Source organism: Dipodomys merriami, unplaced genomic scaffold (assembly GCF_024711535.1).
Source record: "Dipodomys merriami isolate MVZ:Mamm:240054 unplaced genomic scaffold, mDipMer1.0.p SCAF_25, whole genome shotgun sequence".
Lineage (NCBI taxonomy): Eukaryota > Metazoa > Chordata > Mammalia > Rodentia > Heteromyidae > Dipodomys > Dipodomys merriami.
In genome coordinates, this window is record NW_027203937.1 from 23494707 (window position 1) to 23513068 (window position 18362).

Below are 18362 nucleotides of genomic sequence, written 5' to 3' on the forward strand. Positions count from 1 at the left end.
CACTCCATATAGTATGCGCATTCCAAGGTCCTCCCCCAACGCTGCTGACTTCCAGGCTAGAGCTCATGTTCACTCCTATTTCCTCTTCCTGCAGCTCTTGATTTTCCCTGGCATCCTGCTCTCTGCAGCTGTTCTCTTCTCTCTGTCCCCAGTTAACCTAAACCGGGAACCCTGCCCCCTTTCCTTGATTTCTTCCAAGGAACAGCCTTCACCAGGTGCTGCCGAGGGGTCCCTACCTTCATGTCCTTATGGCCTTTCCTCTTGGAAGATTCTCACTGGACAATCTTCTCTCTACCAGGCCTCTCATGAGGGAGGGAAAGAGTGGCTGTCCTCACTTCTACTACCAGAACCTACTTGGAGTCCTCGCCTGCCACTTAGCTACCAAGTTGTTCATGTTTTCCATTTTCTTCTGATGCCTCCCTCTGGAACCTGCATTTTGTGGCAGGAAAATCTTGACTTTTCATATTTACAAGATTACCAAGCAATCGTTTATCTCCTCCAACTTGAACAAGCAGCTGGAGTCGGTCTACTTGTTTCCTTCCCAGTATGTGTTAATGACTGTACACTTTCTTTTTTTTCTTTTCTTTTTTTTTTCTTTTTTTTTTTTTTTTTTTGTCGTGGGGCTTGAACTCTGGGCTTGGGTGCTGTCCTTGTGCTCTTCAGCTCAAGGCGAGAGCTCTACCGCTTGAGCCACAGCACCACTTCCGGTTTTCTAGTGGTTTATTGGAGATAAGAGTCTCACGGACTTTCCTGCCCGGGCTGGCTTTGAACCGCGATCCTCAGATCTCAGCCTCCTGAGTAGTTAGGATTATAGGCATGAGCTACCGGCGCCTGGCTTGACTGTACACTTTCTATGATGACTATGCACTGCTTTTGTGATTGAGTCATCTTAAGTAAAAGAAAGGAGCCATGGGGCTTGGGATAAAGCATGATGGTAGAACATTTGTCTAGTGTGCATAAAGTTCTGGGTTCAATCCCTGGCAATGTTAAAGGAGAAAAAAAGGTGAAAAAAAAGGCACCATGGAGGCCAGTCATAGATTAAGTAGCCTCCTTTCTATTTCAGTTTTTTAGTTTGTTTTATGGTTTTATGTGAGTAATTGGCCTTGAACTCAGGGCTTCATGCTCCCACTTGGTATTTTTTGCTCAAGGCTGATGCTCTATCACTTGAGTCACAGCTCCAGTTTTTGCTGGTTACTTGAAGATAAGAGTCTCATAGACTTTTCTGCTTTGGGCTGGCTCAATCCTCAGATCTCAGCCTCCTGAGTAGCTAGGGTTACAGGTGTGAGCCATCAGCTAGCATTGTTCATTTCAGTCTGCATCCTCACTAGCAAAGTGCCATCACAGAACTTGTGTACAACACCTACTTGATTGATTGAAGTGTTAGAGAGAAGAAAGAAACCAGCTACGAAACCACAGGACCCTAACTGCCTTGATACTCTTGTCAGTTTAGTCATGTCCTACTAACACAGATGGATAGACAGAGGGGATTCTAGGATCAAATGTGCAAACACTAGCCTTCATCTTCTCAAAAGTACGAACCTAAAGAAAAAAAGTGCAGGCCTATGACTTCCCAAGCCACTGTGCAGTCATCAAACCATATGGGGAGGAGCTACAAGGAAAAGCCTTCCATTTCAAATCACCTAGTAGCCTCAGGCACTATGTCCTTATCCCAGCTGCCCAGCTCACCCCTTGAGGTGTACTGTCTCCTCTGCTTAAGCAGTCAGGCCTTTTCTCCTGAACTGCCTGTTCCACAAGTCTCTCCAGGAGCATACTGTCACTTCTAATAAAAGCCTCTTTCTTTTCACAATAAAAGTCTCCTTTTCTACTGTACTTTCCTTTGCTTGAATATCTGCTCCCTGCCTTATTGGAATGATGCTCTAATTTTAGACACTTGTCCAAGAACCAGTGAGCATCTGGGACACCACTGGTAACAGTCCTTTCTTAGAAAACTGCTTTCTTTCCCTAGATGTAGTCATCAGTTCAAACTAGGTTTTTAAAGACCTATCTTTCAGAGACATGTAAGAACAAGACATGTAAAAGAAGAAATTTCTGGGCCTAAATCATCCCATGTTGCAAAGGGAATTGCCTCATTCTTAGAAAAGGAGTGAGAATTTGTCTAGACAACAATGCTCCAAAGGAAATGTACTCATTCCTTACTCATGTAACTGTAACCCCTCTGTACAGTATCTTTACAATAAAAATATATATAAATTTTTTAAAGAATTTGTCTAGACAAAAAGACCCATAAATTATACCTCTAAGTGAAATCCCTTCCCTTCTAAGAGCGATTCCCAGGAGTCTGACTTGTTCTTCGGGGAGACATCTTCACAGACAGATGAAGCAATCCCAACTGACTTGGGTCACCCATCCCACTTGTCTTTTGTTATCGATATCTGTGCCACCCAAATTTGTATGCTGAAGCTCTGCCCCGTCATGTGGTGGTGAGGAGGTAGGGTCTTTGGGAATTAATCCACATTAGATCAAGCCTCGAGGGTGGAGTCTTCATAAATGGATTAGAGTCTCAAGAGAGCTTTGATTCTCCCTCTCCTTCAGATGAGAAGGTGGCCAAAAGAGGAGGAAGTGGGACTTCACCAGACACCAAATCAGCTTGCTCTTAAGACTTCTCAGCCTCCTGAACTATAGTAATAAGTATTGGTTTTTAAACTACCCAGTTTGGCAGCCTTGGAAAAAGAAACACATCTCTATGCCCAGGACTTACAGTGTGTGCTTAAACAAAGGAAAACAGCCTATGGCTGTAGTTCAGAGGCACCCAAGTGTTGTGCAAAGAGGTTTTAATTGTGACATTTCCACGCATATAAACAATGTATCCAATCAACATCAGCTCTTCTAAGACTCTTACCTCACTCTCCCTTCTTTAAACATTTTGGGGGGGTCGGTCATGGGGCTTGAACCCAGAGCCTGGATGTTGTTCCTGAGTTTTTCTGCTCAAGGTTAACACTGTACCACTTTGAGCCAGAGTGCCTTTCCTTAAAACAATTTTATCAGGTTTCATCACTCTATATTTTCATACATGCAAATAAAGGGTCAATGATTTCTTGCTCTTCTAGTTGCCTGGCCATGAGATAGCCCTCTAACTTCAGCCCTGGGTATCCCCACTCTGTGACCATCCTGAATCAAAGCTGGATGGGTGGTGAATGGCCTTCCACAGGCCATGTCTCCTAGGACCTGACAAGAAACACATCATGTCAGCCCAAGGACAGTTGGCTGTCTGGCATTGGTTAGGGTCTGAGAGGACTGCAGAACCACAGCCAGTAGTTTAGGGAAAAAAGCTTTGGAGTAAGGATTAGACTACACACACAATCACAAAGCTGGTGACTCCTGTCTCTTACGTGGTAATAGTCCTTGAGTCTGCAGATCAACAGGGCAGCAGCTGAGAAGAAAGCTGGGCTGAAATAGGAAAGAAGGAGACCAAGTAGGCATACCATGGCCTGTGCCTATTTCTGCCTGACCAGGACTAGTCCCATGACCTGCCTAAATATGAAAAGTGATGGGAAATATATGTGAGGAAAAGGATGTTGAGTGAATGTAAGGGCCTCGGTCAGGAAATGGTGATGGTTATTATTACATACAATGTAGCTGAGAGTCCTGATGATTCTCCCAAAGGCTTTCTTTCTGGTTTTGTTTTTCCCTCTTTAATTGTAAGGCATGTTTTGTTGCTTGAAAGATTTAAGAATGTTTCTTTCCACCACTCTGGACTTCCTTAAGCACAAGGCTGAGAACAGGACAGTCCCTGCAATTTCCCTCCGTAAGGTCAGGCAGATCCTAAACCCCATTCCTAAGGAATGTGCCTTAGAATGAGGATGTCCAACTCATCCTGATTTCTTTAGGATTTGCCACATTTTACCACAGATTGTCCTGCACCCTCGGCCTCCTTAGTCTCAGAGGAACATCCTACGTAAAAGGGTGATAAACCAGACCTAGTTTGGAACTACAACAATGTGCATTTGTCAACTGCTGACTGCTTTTTTCAGTGCAGGGGATTGAAGCCAGGGCCTCACACATGCTAAGCATCTGCTTTGTTACTAGCTACATCCCAGCCTCTGCCTTTGGAAATATGATTTTATTGAGATATAAATAATATACCATAGATTTTGCCAGTTTAAAGCATAGAATTCAATGATCTTAGTATATTTACAGAGTTGTGCAAACTATCACAACTTTTAGAACATTTTTACCACTCCAGAAGGAAACCCCAAATCCACATTTGTTACTCCTAATCTCCTTTCTGCCCCTGCTGATTTGCATGTTCTGGGACATTTCATACAAAGAGAATCAGACCATGATGGTCTTTTCAAACTCTTCCCTGTAGGACCATGAGTATTTTAGCTCTTTAGTTGAATGCTGGATAACATCTCATTGTATGGAGACAGCAATGTGCTAGTCCATTCCTCAGCTGGCTGCTCCCACGTTTTGATTATAATGAATAATACTGTGATCAGCTTGCATGTACAACCTTTTGTATCAATATTTTCTTTTATTTCTCTTGGCTAACTAGGAGAATTTCAGGGTCATTTACTCTTATGTTTAACCTTTTGAAGAACTGTTAGATTGGTTTGCAGTGCCGTCTGCATCAGTTTACATTTCTGCTATCAATGTATGAGGGTTCCTCCACAGCCTTGCCCACATTTACATCTTTGTGAGGGGAGGTGTGGGTGTGTTTGTGGTGCTGGGGACCAAACCCCAGACCTCATAATGCTCTACCACTGAAAGACACCCCAGTTCTAAGTATTTTCTCTTTTCTCCCTCTCCCTTTCTCCTCTTTTCTACTCCCCTCCTCCTCTTTCCCCTCCACTCCCTTCCTCTTTTCTCCTCTTCCTTCCCTTCTCCCAGAGTCTTACTATGTTGCCTTCATCTTTCCAGTAATGAAATTACATGGTCCACCATGTCCAATCATTGTCTTTTGGATCATAGACATTCTAGTACATATAAAGTAATACAGATTGAGGACTGGGAGTGTGGCTTAGTGGTAGAGTGCTTGCCTAGCATGCATGAGACTCTGGGTTCAGGTCCTTGGTACCACATAAACAAAAGGTTCTTTAAAAAAAAAAAAAAAAGCAATACAGATTGAGCACCACTAACCCAAAAATACAAAGTCCAAACTATTTTTTTTTTTTGGGGGGGGAGTCCAGTCCTGGGGCCTGAACTCTGGGCCTGGGCGCTGTCCCTCAGCTCTTCAGCTCAAGGCTAGCGCTCTACCACTTGAGCCACAGAACCACTTCCGGCTTTTTTTTTCTTTTTGCTTATGTGGTGCTGGGGAATCGAACCCAGAGCCTCATGCATGCAAGGCAAGTGCTCTACCACTGAGCCACCTTCCCAGCCCCAAAGTCCAAACTTTTTAAATGCCCATTGCATTAAAAAATATTTGGATTTTGGAATACTCGATGTTTTTATTTAATTTTTGCAGTACTAAATCTTAAACTCAGGGCCTTGTTCTCACTAGTGCATTTCAGATTTTTTTTTTAAATTTCTGGACAAGGGATGCTCAACCAGTAAAGTCTCTGTAAGTATTCCAAAATTTGAGAAACTCTGAAATTCCAATTTTTCTATTCCCAAGAATTTTGAATGATATACTTAACCTGTAACTCATTGTGGTTACATTTCCTATTAAAAATGTTGAGCAATTTTGCATGTGTTTATTGGCTCAGACTATTTGAAGAAACAACTATTGAGATTCTTTGCCTGTTTTTAAATTGATTTGTAGAAGTTCTTTATATATTATGGACAGTGGTTCTTCATCAGATATATGTGACAAATGTATTATTCTATTCTATGGGCTGTTTTTTCACTTTCTTGAGCAAGTATCCTTTGAAGTATGAAGTTTATAAATTTGAAGAAGTCTAATTTCTTTTGTTGCTTGTGTTTTGGTTTTCATAGCTGAGAAACTATTGCTTCATCCCAGGTCACAAAGATTTATGTGTATGTTTTCTTCTGAGAGCTTTATACCATTTGCTATTATGTTTAGTTCTTCAATCAATCTCAAGTTCATTTTTATGTATGATATGAGCAAGGGCCCCAATTTCACTTTTTTGCTAGGCAAGTGTTCTACCTCTAGGCCATATCCCCAGTCCCTTAACTTTACTCTTTTATATGTGGATATCTAGTTCCCTTTGTTGAGAAGACTTTTATTTCCCCATAATATTGGTACCTTTCAAAAAAATCAATTGACCATAAGTGTACCTGGTCTTATTCCATTTATCTATGTCTGCCCTTATGCCAAAACTGCAGTCTTGACTACTGTAATAAGTTCTGAAATAGGTAAATGCGTCTTCCAGCTTTTCTTACCCCCCTTCCCATGGTAGGGATTAAACCTAAGGCCTTGTGCATGCTAGGGAAGCATTCTACTACTAAACTAAAACCCCCAACCTCACATTTGTTCTTTTTCAAGCTTGCTCTGGCTAGACTAGGTCTGTTGGATTTTCACATGAATTTTAGGATCAACATTGATTTCTGCAAAGAAGTCTGATGGGGTTTTAGCAGAGTCTTTGTCACTTTGGGAAATGCTGCCATTTTACCAACATTTTCTAATCAATGAACATGGGGTATCTGTTTACCAAGGTCATCTTCCATTTCTTTCAACGATATTTTGTAATTTTCAGAATATACATTCTTCACTTCTATTAAAGATTCATAAGTATTTTATTCTTTTGGTGTTATTGTAAATTAAATTAAAACATTATGTTTCCTCATTTCTACTGCATAAAAATACACTTTTTGTATGTTGGTCCTGAATCCTAAAAACTAGTCAAACTCTTTCATTTTTAGATTACTTGGGATTTTCTATATATACAGGATCATATATGCAAATAGTTTTACCTCTTTTCCGATCTAGTGCCTCTTAAATTTTTTTTTTTGCTTAACTTGTTCTTACATTATTTACTTATTGGCAGTATTAGAGTTTGAACTCAGGGCCTCAAGCTTGCTAAGCTTAAGGTGCTCTACTACATGAGCCATGCTTTTTGCTATTTAAGGAGATAAAGTTTCCTGAGCTTTTCTGTCTGGCCTAGCTTCAAACTGGTCCTCCAGATCTTAGCTTCCTGAGTAGCTGGGGTTACAGGAGTGAGCCACTGGTGCCTTTCTTGATTTATTCTCACTTTTAAAATTATTTGCTAAAGCTCATAGAACTCAAAAATGTTATAGACCATGATAGACAATTTGCCCCATGAAAGTTAGAATGTGTTTGTGACTTTAACTAAGCTTCACTATCCCACAACACTGTGAAATTTGGGAAATTATGTAACCACTTAACCACAATAAAAAAAATTTGAAAAAAATAAAATTATTTGCTAGATCCTTTTGTCTTCATCACATACCAATAACAGAGAGCTGATAAACTTATTTTATAGGAAACAGAGGAAGGCACATTACCTGATATGGAGGTCCCAGAGCAGGCTAGGATGAAAACTTAGCTGTGACTGTGTCCCAGATGAAGGTCCACTTTGGGGTTTTTGCATTAGTAAGTAAGAACCTCCCAAAAGAATTACCTATCATTGCAAATTCAGTAAAGTGAAATTTTACAGACAAAACCAAGTAACAATTTTAATTCAACTTTCTGATTATATTTTGCTATAAAATTGTGCAAATCCACATGGTCTCAAGATGCCAGAGGACTGAGCTTAACAAATGCACAACTAAGTGAGCCTCAGTGATGGAGCTAAGTTCAAAACCCCAAACCTGAAATAAAGGACAAAATCTTACAAGGGCACTAGGCCAAAGGTTTCTTTATTGAAAGGCCTGTCCCTAATGTGTTTCAGTGGTTGTAACACCATTGACAGCAACATTTTGGGGAAAGAGCACAAGAATTCAAAGAGCTGCCTGGCCATGACTGCATGTAGTTGTAGGGAAGGTATGGCCTACATGCCAAGGACAAAGCAGCTTGGACTTAGAGCTTGGACCAAGATGGAAAATAACCAGTGGTTTGCTCAGGGGATGCCTTGGCTCAGCTGGAGGTTCAGAAGCTTAGCAATAGAAATCATATTCCATGGGTGGGAAGATGGCTCAGTGGTAGAGCACTTGCCTTGCATGCATGAGGTCCTGGGTTCGATTCCTCAGCACCACATAAGCAAAAAGAAAAAAGCTGGAAGTGGCGCTGTGGCTCAAGTGGTAGAGTGCTAGCCTTGCCTAGGCCCAGATTTCAGGCCCCATGACCGGACCCCCCCCCAAAAAAAAACAAACCATATTCCAGGAATATTCATCATGGAGTTCCAAGGTTGTAGCAGCTGCTTAGCCTGTGCAGTTTGAGTTAAAGGTCAGACCCTATAATAAACCTTTCCAAAGCTGAAGTTTCTGGGACCCCTGCTGAGGGGTGGGGAGAAATACTCAAGGCCTGATCCATTCCTATGGAAATAGTCAGCTTTATTTTCAGTCAGTGTAAAACAAGAAGCAACTTTAAGTTCCAGGGCTTCTCATAAGCATGCCACCATCCTCTCCTCCACTTTCCCCAGAGTAGTATGACAAAAGGAAGTTCAAAACAGCTCAGGGGTATACCTACAAGTGAGTGTGAGTCTGTGAACACCTACATTTATAATATACTACACAAGTTTTAGTGTGGCTCAAAGTACAAGAAGGCATCCCTAACAATTCTTTCTTGCCTGGCTCCTGGTCTATCACCAGATTCTGTCCATCTTGATTCTGAAGCAACTTTAGAATCTATGGTTTTCCCAGCACTCCACTCCCACCCCCCAGGTCAAGCAGTGCTCATTTCCCCTATGACCACTAACGCATACATCTTCACTGGAAATTTAAATCTGAATATGTCACTCACCTCTAGAAAGCCTTGCATGACTTCTCAAGGCTCTATGGGCAAAGTAAAACTCCCTCAGATCATCTTCAGGGCGCCCTGTGCAGTTGGGTTCTTGCCACAGAATTTCATAAAAGCAGTAGATCCTGAAATTTCCTAGGGTGTATCATCCATCTTTTGGAGCATATGTATCTTGCAAGGGCTTAAAGAAAATAGACAGGTCTTTCTTTCCCACCCAGTAACTATGATGCAATCCATGTAATGAAGTTGTGTGATGTTCTGCAGGCTGCCCAGATAGTCCAGATCTCTCTGGACAATGACAGAAGGCAAGAGAGCACAGTTCTGGGGGGAAACCTGTAAGCAAACACTGTTGGCTGTTCCATAAGAATGACAAATATTCATGATCCTCCTATTTACTTGAAATAGAAAAAGACATATTGAAGTTTTTATATAGCACCCAGTGGCCATAGATGTAAAAGAAATAAAACAAAAGATAGGATGTGGCATGTGGCTCATGGTAGGGTATACACCAAACATGTGCCATACCTGGGTTCAACTCCTAGCACAAGAAAAAGGATGGAGGGAAGGAAGAATAAAGGAAGGGAAAAGTGGAAGGTGGGAAGGTGGAAGGAAAAGGAAAAGAAAGGAAAAAGAAAAATAAAACAAATCAATAATCTTGCATTCTCTACCACAAAGAAGTAGACCTCTTGGGATCCAGAGGCCACACATTTCATTCCTAGGACTTCTCTGGTGACAGGAAGTTGCAGCTTCCAGTGAAGCCTGAAGCAGAAAAGGGCCCTTCAGAGGTCCAGGCAGCCAGGTAATTAGCCTAGCACTGGTATCAAGTAACCAAGCATACTCCTGAGTGCTGAGAGTGTCAGCAGAATCGGCTGTAAGGAACAGAAAAGCAGATGATCTCAAGTGAACCCTAACTGATAAACTATGTTCCCATCTACCTTTTCACCAACATCTGCTTTGACTGACTTAGTCCACCAAGGCCTAAGTCACAGACACACAGAACTGAGTGACACACAGAACTGAGTGCTGGGTGCTGTTCTTCTTCCGCGCCCCCCCCCCTCTACCCCTCACCCCCCACCCCAACCATGGCCCACTGTACAACTGTTCACGACATATGAGACAAGTCATTTAACTCTAGTTTGAGCACCGACCCTGGTAATCAGCTCCTAAAAGCTGAAAGAAGACAAAGGAAAAGATATACTCCCAGTTACCCAAATGCTGCTGCCCCATGTTCCCATGACCTATGACTCCCTTTTAGAACTCAGTTAAATGTGGTCAAACAGACCCTTTTGTTACTAGCACATGTTATCAGTGATTTGCTCCAGCCATATGATCTGAGGCACACTGCCTTAAGACACCCACTTACCTTCATGCTGCCCCATGTCCAGCTGTTGTGCTCAGATCATGAATTCCCATTTCTCACATCAACCAGACAAGGAGGATCAACAACAGGAGTAGCACTTGGAGTATAAGTATACTAGGAATGTCACATACTGATGATGTGGCTCTGTGATTTGTGCCTGTAGCATATATTCAGTTCATATCTCTTGAGCAACCCATTCAAAGTCCTTCCATGCCTGCTGGCCCTTTTTTTTAAAAAAATCTCTCACCTTTTGTGGATAAGCATCCCACAGACTTGCACCCTCCCCTGCTAGGACTGGACTCTAAACGTCACTAAGCTTCATTGCCTGCAGGCACATTCCTATTGCCAGGCCCTTGCTCACTGTGCCAGGCCCATACTTCTGACAATGTTCCACCCTGAGCAGATCCCATAGTAGTCAATACCGATGGCATACTCCTCTAAAGCATTCTGCATTCCTGGGGGACAGGGGTTAAGGTTTCAGTCATCCCTAACTCAGGAACCAGGACAGAACTGACCAAAGGCGTAGTAACTAGTACTTCCCGAGCCCATGACACACTTGGTATGTTTCAGGCAAGTTGTTGTTGTTTCAGACAATTTGATCCTCACATCCCAAGGATGCAGGTGCTAGTACTGATAGAGGCATGTGTATGGATGAGTACACCGACGTTTGGGAAAGCCATGTGGCCTATCCTAGGTCACAGTAGCAGACCAAGCATTCAATCTAAGGAATTTGGTTCCATAAACTGTAATCTCAAATACTACCAATAAAATCATTTATTATTCTAGACACTTACTGGGAACCTATATTTAGTGAATAAAGTAAACCACTTCTCACCTTAATGAAATTTACATTAAAAAATAGCAAATAGGGTCTCACACCTATAATCCTAGCTACTCAGGAAGCTAAGATCTGAGGAATGAACTTTGAAGCCAGCCCAGGCAGAAAAGTCCATGAGGCTTTTGTAGAGCTATGCTCAAAGTGGTAGAATAGTAGTCTTGAGCAAAAAAAACTCAGGGACAGAACACAAGCCCTGAATTCAAGCCTGACAACCAGCAAATAATAATAATAATAATAATAATAGGTGTAATTGATAGAATAAGAGGGGTAAATATGACTAAAGTACACCATCATATGCATACATGGAAATAGCATAATGAAATTCATTGTACAATACATGTGTGTATATATGTATTTATTTATATTTAGATGAGTAGTGGGACAGGTGTATTTAAGAGGCTGAGATCTGGAGGATCATGGTTCGAGGCTAGCCCAAGCAGAAAAGTCTGTAAGATTCCATCTCAAAAAAATAAATAAGCTGAGCTGGGTGCTGGTGGCTCATGCCTATAATCCTAGCTATTCAGGAGGCTGAGATCTGAGGGTCATGGTTCAAGCCAGCCTGGGCAGGAAAGTCTGTGAAACTTTCATCTCCAATTAACTACCAGAAAACCAGAAGTGGCTCTGTGGCTCAAGTGGTAGAGTGCTGGCCTTGAGCTAAAGAATGCAGGGACAGCACCCAGGCCCAGAGTTCAAACCCCATGAAGGAAGGAAGGAAAGAAGGAAAGGAGGGAGGGAGGGAGGAAGGGAGGGAGAAAAGACGGCAAAAACCCAGGATAGAGACATACCAACTGGGGGCTGGGAAGGTGGCTCAGTGGTGGGCACTGGCCTTGCATGCATGAGGCCCTGGGTTCAATTCCTCAGCACCACATAAGCAAAAAGAAAAAAGCCGGAAGTGGCACTGTGGCTCAATTGGTAGAGTGCTAGCCTTGAGCTGAAAAGCTGAGGGACAGCACCCAGGCCCAGAGTTCAGGCCCCACGACTGGACCCAAAAAAGAAAAGAAAAGAAAAAGAAAAGAGAGAGAGACATACCAACTGGTAGAGCACCAGCTGAGCAAGCAAGCACAATAAGCATGTAATACCGTAAAAAAAAAAAAAAAAAAAGCCACACTCTGATTATATATTTTAAATGAACTAAAAAAAAAAAAAAAAAAAAACCCATGATGGGGTCTGGGAAGGTGGCTCATTGGTAGAGCGCTTGCCTTGCATGCCTCAGGCCCTGGGTTCGATTCCTCAGCACCACATAAGCAAAAAGAAAAAAAAAAAGCCAGAAGTGGTGCTGAGGCTCAAGTGGTAGAGCGCTAACCTTGAGCTGAAGAGCTGAGGGACAGCGCCCAGGCCCAGAGTTCAGGCCCCATGACTAGACCAAAAAAAAAAAAAAGCCATGATCCTCCCGCCCCTGCCAAAAAAAGTGACTATTGGAACTTTCTGGTAGGTCTGTAACCTACTTAAAGAAAGGATCTCTGAGGACATCTGAGCAGAGATCTCAATCAAATAAAGGACAGTTGTCAACAAGTAAATAAAAATGCTCAGAGCTTATTTCAAACCTGGGATAATTTATACTTGCTTTACTGACTTATGAAGAAAAGGAAGAGGTCTATTATAAAGCTCCTGGCTTAAGGTAAGCCCAGACCTAGCTGAATGATAAACACACAGCTGAGTCTCATGCTATCTTGGTTGTCTGAACAAGAATCCTCCCTCCCTGATCAAAGCCATAATTCATCTTCTCTTCCCCAAAAGAACTGAGAACTCTGTGATCGGCAGTAACCAGATACGGTGCAGTCTGCTAATGCCCCCGACTGGCAGTATACTGTACTACAGCTCTCCTGGAGACCCACTTTCCTCATCCAACGTCTTTACTGGGCATTTACAACCTGATAGGCAAGGGATGGAGATGGACAAAGGGTCCTCTATAGAAGCTCATGGACCTAACATGAGGCAGAAAATGAGGACCCAGAGAGGCTGTACCAACATCTAAGAAATTGCAGGACCATGCTATAAAAGCAAACCTTGAGGGCTGGGAAGGTAGCTCAGTGGTAGAGCGCTTGCCTTGCATGCATGAGGCCTTGGGTTTGATTCCTCAGCACCACATAAGAAAAAAGCCGGAAGTGGCGCTGTGGCTCAAGTGGTAGAGTGCTAGCCTTGAGCTGAAGAGCTGAGGGACAGCGCCCAGGCCCAGAGTTCAGGCCCCACAACTGGACCCCCCCCCCAAAAAAAAGCAACCCATGAGCGACAAACAAGATATAGGCAAAGGAAAGGCATTCCAGGCAGAAAGAACAGTACATGCAAACCAGTGTAGCATGAGAAGGAACTGACTGGTTTGAGGGGCTATATTTTTGATCATCCTGTATTTTTAGAGCTTCCTACCAAAGCAGTTTGTTTGAAGAATAAAAATAAAGGGAGCTAGTTTCTAGGATATTACAGAGCTCTGCTAATTTGCTACACCTGGAAAATAAAACCTTTCAAGAACGGATTCCCCCTCTGCTCCCCACCGCCTACCTGAGGGTAGACAGAGTCACCTGTGTTCTGTGTGCTTATACCTGGTTCTTATACCCAGTCTCAATCAAGCAATGATCGTTGTAACCCTGGCAAGGTCTTTTCTTCTCTTTGCTTTAGATCCCTTCTTTGTCATGTGGAAAGTAACTCTTTTCCATCTCCCTCTCTATGAGCCACTTCAGTCCAAAATGAAGGATCCTGACCCTGCAAGGGGAAGGACCATGGAGATACCAGGCCATCAGGGGGATCCTGGGCACAATCCTAAGCCAGCTGGTAAGAGGCCCAGACCTCTCCGCCAGACCAAGGTACACCCTCCAACACTCACTGCTCACAAACCCCAATAAAAGACCATGTCCTGTGCAGTTCTGTTTCAGGTGTTTTATTAAGTGGGCCATATTGTAGCTGGTTTCTAAGCTGCAAAACAATATAAATTTAACAGTAATAACATAGCCAGTTAGAGTGTGACAAGCTTTATCTTTCCTTAAAAAAGAAAAAAGAAAACAATACTTAAAACACACAATGTAGAGTTAAATAAATAAAACCTAAGAAAAAAGAAAACCTGTTAAAACATGCTTCTGTTTATTTCTCTAAAGTGTGCCAACAGGAAACGTAACTTTCCACACGATGACAGCATGATGACACATCCAGGCATGTCTTCTTCCCAAATAATACTGACAAAAAAAATAAAAATTAAAAAAAGATGTGGGGCTGACTCCTCAGTGCTTGCTTAGAGGCACTACTAAAAATCCCTTTGATGGAGCATGGGGCTTCCCAATCAGCACAACTGTGTGTGGTCTGTGAAAGCCAAACATCCATAATGTTAATATAGAAAACATTAGTTAAAAACAATGTGGAATGGCCTCATTAATGCAACACAGCAGGGTGAAGAACAACCCTGTATGTGTGCAGCTCAGTCCAGGAGGCCACAGGCTCCTAGTGCGTGGCCACACAAGGGAGGGCACCAGCTTCAAAATAAGCGGCACCAACCTCACTCCCTCTCCCTATCACTCTTTCACATGAAAGTGTGTAAAAAGTAAATCAGCAAATAAACTCTAAAATAGATTATTTTTTCCAAAAATCCTCTAGTTTTCTTTTTACAATGAGTGTACATCTCCTCTCTGTCCCCTGCATAGGTCTCCCTTTGGGAAGAAGATGCAGAGCTGCTAGGGAGTCTTTTCCCAGTTTTGCTGCTGGCTGGTACTAGGTCAGATGTCAATGCCCTTGACGAGGGATGTCTCCAGCGTGATGTTGAACTCCTGCAATGTCTGCAGCACTCGGATCAAGGAATTAACAAGCGTGTGGTCTTTGATCAGTGCCACGTCCTCATACATGTGTGCGGTGATGGGGCAGTCAGCCAGCAGGGCAATCCAGTGGTGCAGGAGGTGATCCCTGGCAGGGCAGTAGTTCAGGCAGGTCAGAGGAAAGGGAAAAGGAAGAGAGACAGGACAAGGCCAAGAGGGAACCCTGAATGTAAGTCTGAAACTGGTGCTGCTGGCAGTTACCTACAGCCTCCCTTCCCTCACTAACAGGGCTTGTATCCCACTAGGGAATGCCCAACCCGAGAGACACCAAGCCAACCTGACCCAAATTAGCACTATCATCTGTCCCTCCTCCTCCACCTTCCCCTTTTCCCCAGACAATACTACCACCTGCTAGACACCAGCTGTAGCTGATCAACACTCTTTCCATTTGCAGCAATCACTCCAGAACATCTCTCACCGCCCCTCCCTCCCCAACTACCACCACCCAAAATAATAAGCACTAACTTCTCATATGCCAGCACTGTTATGAGAGATTTAACTTGAGGACAAGCCCCTAAGGTATTATTATCTCCATTTCATAAGTGGAGAAACTGAGGCACATAGAGATTAAACAATTTGTCCAAGGCCACAGTAAGTGACACTTGATATGTGAACCTAGAAACTGTGGTTCTACAGTATTTTGGAGTTCTTTTTACTATTGTTGAGACAGGGTCTTGCTACATTGTCCAGGCTGTCCTCACACTCCTGGACTCAAGTGATTTTCCTGCTTCAGTCTCCCAAGTAGCTGAGACTAAGAGGCATGTGCCTTTGTGCCCAGCTTAGAGTCTGGTTTTTGTTGTTGTTGTTTTGGGGGGGTCCGGTCGTGGGGCCTGAACTCTGGTCCTGTGCGCTGTCCCTCAGCTCTTCAGCTCAAGACTAGCACTCTACCACTTAAGCCACAGTACCATTTCCGGCTTTTTTTTTCTGCTTATGTAGTGCTGAGGAATAGAACCCAGGGCCTCATGCATGCAAGGCAAGCGCTCTACCACTGAGCCACCTTCCCAGCCCCTTACAGTCTGTTTTTAATTACTATGTCAATTGCTTCATTTACATGGCCCAAATCAACTACTATCTTAGGTCTAATCTGAGCTTCATACTCTCTCACCTATCCTACTGGAATAGCCTCTCTCAGTCCTGTCCACTCTGAAACCCACAATTGATTATGTTAGATTCATATTATTTCAGAGCCCTGATTAAACAAGGTTGTCCTATCATAAGAGAAATTTATCTCTACTCCAGGTCAAGATTCCTAGCCTCTTTCAACTTTATTTCCTACTATTGCTCTTAGTACATTCTCCATTAAAGGTTCATTCAGATACCACCTTCTCTTTGAAACCTTTGATCTCCCTCCTTTACATTTTCAGCATAGTTTGAGTGAGTACTTCTTTTGGCTTCTGATAACTTTCTGCTTTTTAAAACTGGGACAAGAAAAGTAGGCACAGTGGCTCATGACTAATCCTAAATCCTTGGGTAGTAAAAATTGGGCAGATTATGGTTGAAAGCCAGACCAGACAAGAAGTTAGCAAGACCCATCTCAATCAATGAGACTGAAGCATGATGGCACATGCCTATCACCCCAATTGTATGGGAAGCATAAATAGGAAGATCATGGTCCAAGCTGACCCAGACCTAAAAGCAAAAACTAAAACAAGTGGTTGAGAACACTTGTCCAGCAAATGCAAAGCCCTGAGTTCAAAACCCAGCACTTCCTCTGCTCCCCCAAAGAGGAAAGTAAACCTCTAAGCAGCAGGAACCATGTTTTATTCATATCTCTTCCCACCAGTTTTCATTAAGACCTGGCACAACCAAATGTTTACTGAAGGAATGACTATATTTATTCTGCTTCAAATTCTGCTTCTACCAGTGGAGTAGTTTTGTACCTTCTTATCATAACCCTACCTCCCCCATTTACACACACACACACACACACACACACACACACACACACACACACACACCACATGATAGAAGTTAATGACACACACACACACACACACACACACACACACACACACACACACACACACACACACACACACACACACACACACACACACACACACACCACATGATAGAAGTTAATGACCTCTAGAAAGAGCTCTAAGCTGTTCTCTTCAAGGGTAGCCACACACCAGCCATTTCCCACCCTGTATCACCCCTGGCTTCTAGCACTATTCTCCAAGGCTGGCTGCTATTCACGCTAGTCCCTGGGGCTGCAGTACCTGGCTCCCAAGCACACCAACATCTGAAACTTGCCGTCCTTGCCAATGTTGCGGGGAGTATTGTTGATCGCGGTGACAAACCGGCAGAAGTTTCGAGCCCTTGTATGCCAATTTTCTTCAGGGACTACTTCATTCTGCTCCAATGTTTCATAATAGGTTTGTGCTTTTTCTGTGAAGAATAGAAAAGTTTGCAGTGGCAACTGCTTTCAGAACCCACCTGATTCTGACTGTCCTGAAGGCCACTTGCTAGAAGGCTCTCCCAAATGGAGTCAAGTAACTTCATGAGAATAACATGAGTGCCCTGATGTCACTGATTATATTTCAGACATTTAAAAAAAATTTTTAAGTGACCTTTGATATAAAGATGACCTTTTTCCTAGTTCAAAGATACAAGAAAGCTATGAGAACAGTTTCTTGCACGAAAAAGTCCCAAGTGAGCACCACAGGACGTGGGCTTCACTACTTTTAGCTGACCATTTGGATCTATAAAGAAAAAGTATAAGGACTCAGAACTAAATCCACAAGGGAGGAAAGAAGAGGGATCTTGTCATTCTCCTTAAGAAAAATCAGAGCGGGCTGAGAAGGTGGCTCAGTGGTAGAGCACTTGCTTTGCATGCCTGAGGCCCTGGGTTCGATTCCTCAGCACCACATAAGCAAAAAGAAAAAAAGCCGGAAGTGGTGCTGTGGCTCAAGTGGTAGAGTGCTAGCCTTGAGCTGAAAAGCTGAGGGACAGCACCCAGGCCCAGAATTCAGGCCCCACGACCAGACTCAAAAAAAAAAAAAAAAAAAACATCAGAGCAAACAGAAGATAATTTGAGAGTTGCCTGATTTGGGTTCTGAATTCAGACCCCAAGGATCAACACCATACTGTGTTGTGAGCCCTCCTATGCTTTTGTAAGCTTTTCCCACCCTCATGCCTTAAGCCCAACTCACCCAGGAAATCCCAAATGAAGACATTTTTGAAGAGCCGAGGCGATTTAAATCCGTGCTGGAAAGCCTGTTCCAGGGCTGAGACAAGGCCACATTCTCCACAAAGCAACAATGTGAGACTGCCTCGCTGGTTAAAACAACAGGATTGAATCACTGGCTGGTCATAGCTGAGCTGCCCTCCCACTACTGCATCACTAAACCCACAGCCACAACCAAGAGTGCAGCAGAAGACTGCAAGGGCTTTATCTGCTCCCCTAGCACTGGCACAGTGCCTGGCTCAGAGCAGTTTTTGGTGCTGAGCAAATGAATAAAGAAATATATAATTGCTCTGGGTCACATACAAGGAGGTCCCTCAACAAGAGCAAAAAGCCAATGTAGCCATAATTTGGAGACCCAAGCAAATCTGGAAGTGGATAGGACTAGATACTATTCTTTGGGG

The 18362-nt window shown here is 43.1% G+C and overlaps 1 protein-coding gene across 2 annotated transcripts in view; it reads right to left on the reverse strand.

Annotated features, from left to right (window-relative positions):
• Window positions 1–13833: 13833 nt before the first annotated feature.
• Dennd5a (DENN domain containing 5A) overlaps window positions 13834–18362 on the reverse strand; it is a 92910-nt gene continuing 88381 nt past the window's right edge. For both annotated transcript variants that reach the window (XM_070035278.1, XM_070035277.1), the window contains 3 exons: window positions 17927–18050; window positions 16994–17162; window positions 13834–14859 (listed from right to left, as the gene is read on the reverse strand). In XM_070035278.1, coding sequence (XP_069891379.1) covers window positions 14676–14859; window positions 16994–17162; window positions 17927–18050 — 477 coding nt within the window. In that variant the 3' untranslated portion in view covers window positions 13834–14675. The remainder of the gene's footprint in view (window positions 14860–16993; window positions 17163–17926; window positions 18051–18362) is intronic.